Source organism: Triticum dicoccoides, chromosome 3A (genome assembly GCF_002162155.2).
Source record: "Triticum dicoccoides isolate Atlit2015 ecotype Zavitan chromosome 3A, WEW_v2.0, whole genome shotgun sequence".
Classification (NCBI taxonomy): Eukaryota; Viridiplantae; Streptophyta; class Magnoliopsida; order Poales; family Poaceae; genus Triticum; species Triticum dicoccoides.
The window spans coordinates 709,765,038-709,768,788 of NC_041384.1; the positions used below are offsets into that span (position 1 = coordinate 709,765,038).

At 54.7% G+C, this 3,751-nt stretch overlaps 1 protein-coding gene across 1 annotated transcript; it reads left to right on the top strand.

Moving 5' to 3' along the window:
* Positions 1 to 1,812: 1,812 nt before the first annotated feature.
* Positions 1,813 to 3,234, top strand: LOC119273403 (L-type lectin-domain containing receptor kinase S.7-like). Its single transcript, XM_037554575.1, has one exon. It carries the CDS (start codon positions 1,884 to 1,886, stop codon positions 2,937 to 2,939), a length of 1,056 nt encoding a protein of 351 aa, XP_037410472.1. The 5' UTR covers positions 1,813 to 1,883; the 3' UTR covers positions 2,940 to 3,234.
* The last annotated feature ends 517 nt before the right edge of the window (positions 3,235 to 3,751 follow it).

Genomic DNA, 3,751 nt, shown 5'->3' on the forward strand with positions numbered 1-3,751 from the left:
ACATCGTGGTTCATCCGATGAGATCATCGTGGAACATGTGGGAGCCAACATGGGTATCCAGATCCCGCTGATGGTTATTGACCGGAGAGTCATCTCGGTCATGTCTGCATGTCTCCCGAACCCGTAGGGTCTACACACTTAAGGTTCGGTGATGCTAGGGTTATAGAGATATTAGTATGCGGTAACCCGAAAGTTGTTCGGAGTCCCGGATGAGATCATGGACATCACGAGGAGTTCCGGAATGGTCCGGAGGTAAAGGATTATATATAGGAAGTGCTATTTCGGCTATCGAGACAAGTTTCGGGGTCACCGTATTGTACTGGGACCACCGGAAGGGTCCCGGGGGTCCACCGGGTGGGGCCACCTGCCCCGGGGGGGCACATGGGCTATAGGGGGTGCGCCTTGGCCTGTATGGGCCAAGGGCACCAGCCCCAAAAGGCCCATGCGCCAAGAGATAAGGGAAAGGAAGAGTCCTAAAGGGGGAAGGCACCTCCGAGGTGCCTTGGGGAGGATGGACTCCTCCCTGGCTGCACCCTTCCTTGAAGGAAGGGCCAAGGCTGCGCCCCCCCTCTCCCTTGGCCCTATATATAGTGGGGGGAAGGGAGGGCAGCCATACCTAAGCCCTGGCGCCTCCCTCTCCCTCCCATGACACATCTCCCTCCTCCCGCAGCGCTTGGCGAAGCCCTGTTGGAATCCCGCTACTTCCACCACGCCGTTGTGCTGCTGGATCTCCATCAACCTCTCCTCCCCCCTTGCTGGATCAAGAAGGAGGAGACGTCGCTGCTCCGTACGTGTGTTGAACGCGGAGGTGCCATCCGTTCGGTGCTAGGATCATCGGTGATTTGGATCACGACGAGTACGACTCCATCAACCCCGTTCTCTTGATCCACTCCTCCCTCGTTGCTAGATGACTCCATAGATTGATCTTGGTGATACGTAGAAAATTTTGAATTATTGCTACGTTCCCCAACACTATATACAGTTGCAGAGCCTGAGAGAGATTTCTCACTGTTCCATTGGTAATGGACAGTCCACCTTCTTTTGGCTAGATCGTTGGCTTCTGCCTGAGCCTCTGGCTATCATCTACCCTGCTCTCTTCTCCCACCACACCAAACAAAATGCCCTAGTAGCTAACATTTTACAGGAAGGGATTGAGCTTGCTCTTCGTAATCGACTAACCAATACTGCGGTCGCAGAACTTGCCTCTCTCAACTCTTTGTTGCAGGATGTGTCTACCTCACAGGAACCAGACACTAGGAGGTTGCTGAATGGTCAAAATTTCACCACGCGAGGCGCATATGCTGCCCTATCCACCCAGCTCAACGACCAAGTCCTTGCCTTGGTTTGGGACTCAAGGGTGCCGAAGAGAGTGATGATCTTCGGTTGGTTATTTTACTTGGATCGCCTGAACACCAAGAAGAACCTGCGCAAGAAGCACATCTTAAGCTCCGACACTTGTCCTCGTTGTAACAACGCGGTGGAGGATCGTGACCACCTCTTCTTCACTTGTCCGGTGACCATTTCAAAAAAAAAAGTGAAGGGGCTGTCAGCAGCAGTGAGCAAAGGACCAAGGCACCAAGCGAAGTTATTCAAAATCTGGGCCGGCCCAAGAGGCAGCCTGGCTTACCAGCTCGGGTGGCTGGGCCGGAGTGGGCCCATGTGGGCGCTGGTACTTAAACCAGGAGACGACGAGCGAATGGATCAGGCAGGGGCAAACGGCTAGTACTCTCTTCCTCCTTGTAGCTCGATGGATCTCTTTTAGGCCCAGGAATGCGGAGCCCTTGCCCTGATATCCCCTTCCAAACCCCGGCCTCCTCCCTCAAAAAAAAAGAGAGAGAAAGTTTCCCCAAATCGAAAATCCGAAGCCCCAGGAGAGCGCCGCCATGCCGCGGTCCTGCTCCGCCGCCGCCCTCCTCCTCCTCGTCGTCCTCCTCGCCGCCCCCCTCCAGCCCACCTCCGCCGCCAACCCCGACGCGACGGCCTTTGGCCGCGCGGCGTTCCTGAAGAAGCTCACGCTCCTGGGCTCCGCCTCGATCCTCCAGGGCCGCCAGCTCGCTGTTGCGCTTACCACCAACTCCAGCGACGGCATCGGCGCCGGCCGCGCCCTCTTCTCCGACCCCGTGCGCCTCCTCCTCCCGCGAGCCGACCCGCGCGCCGCCCCGGCGCAGGCCTCCTTCGCTACCCGCTTCACCTTCCGCATCACGCCCTCCCCAAGCTACGGAGACGGGCTGGCCTTCATCCTCACCTCCTCGCCCACCTTCCTCGGAGCCTCCAACGGTTACATGGGGCTCTACGCCGCCGCCCCCGCCCCCGCTTCCGCCCCCGGCGTGTCCACCGTCGCCCTCGAGCTCGACACGCACCACGACGTCGCGCTCCACGACCCCGATGGCAACCACGTCGCGGTCGACGCCGGCTCCATCTTCTCCGTCGCGTCCGCGAGCCCGGGCGTCAACCTCAAGGCCGGCGTTCCCATCACGGCCTGGGTGCAGTACCACGCGCGGCGCCGCCGGCTCCAAGCGTGGATCTCCTACTCTTCCTCGCGACGCCACCTCGACCCCGCTTTGTCACTGGCCATCGACCTCTCGGGACTGGTCGAGGAGCTCATGTACGTCGGCTTCTCAGCCTCCAACGGCGAGGGCGGCAGGGCGATACATCTCATCGAGAACTGGTCCTTCCGGACATTCTGGGATCTAAACACGGCGCAGGGCCCCCCTCCCCTGCCTTCCTCAACACAGCATAAGGACGAGACATCTGTCAGCAGCACACCGCCCACGTCTGCTACCGCAAAACATCGCCACGTCGTCCCTGCAGTTTTGGGTGCCTTGATCTTCGTACTGGTCCTCGGGGGCATCATCTGTGTACTGTTCCATCGCCGCCGTCGGAAGGCAGGGAGACGTGTTCAGCTCGCAGTCCAATCCGAGATGGCTCGGAGTGTCTGAGTCGGTGTGTGGGATGAGTGATCTCTGGTTGCTTGATCGTGTAGGTTGAACAAGATGTGAGTTCCTTCTGCTACTAAAATGATTATCTTAATTTCAAAAAAAGAGAGAGATTATCTTAGGCATGAAAGCTACTAAAAGGCTATTTCTGGCCTCCTTGCTGATTCAAGATGTAAGTTTGTTCTGCTAGTGTGTGTAATGTTGTAGATTGTGAGTTTGTGATCTCCTCAGACTTTCGGCAGCTCATTATCCTTGTGTTTGCCTTCGCAATTGGTAATTGAATGTGCGATAAAAACTATTTGATGACAAGCTTCTCTTGTTTATAAGATGCTTTCAATGTGTTGGACAATAGAGGTATGACCTGTGATCCACATACTATGAAACTCTGAAGTATCCTGTCATCTATTAGACTATGCAGTTTAGGATGCCTTAAATAACCTGATCAATTTGTTTCTATGTCTGCATTAAACATTCTTCGTTTACTTTGAATATTCTCCTTTGGTCAGGCCACAGATTCATACGGCATGCTACTATTAAGTGATTCATGCTTTTTACACAGGTGATGCTTTTGACACATCTGTGTCCTTTTTTATATGTAATGCTACCTCTGCAAGCTTGTTCGGCTTGAACAGAACTACTCCCTCCGTTCGGAATTACTTGTCGTAGAAATGGATGTATCTAGACGTATTTTAGTTCTAGATACATCCATTTCCGAGACAAGTAATTCCGAACGGAGGGAGTAGTAGTTTAGTAAGAGAGCCACACGTTGCTGCTAAGATAAGGTTTCTGAAATATATTTCACAGTTTTGTATTGG

Excerpts from the sequence above, each read along its gene's own strand:
- LOC119273403 (XM_037554575.1), top strand. The coding sequence starts at position 1,884 with ATGCCGCGGTCCTGCTCCGCCGCCGCCCTCCTCCTCCTCGTCGTCCTC.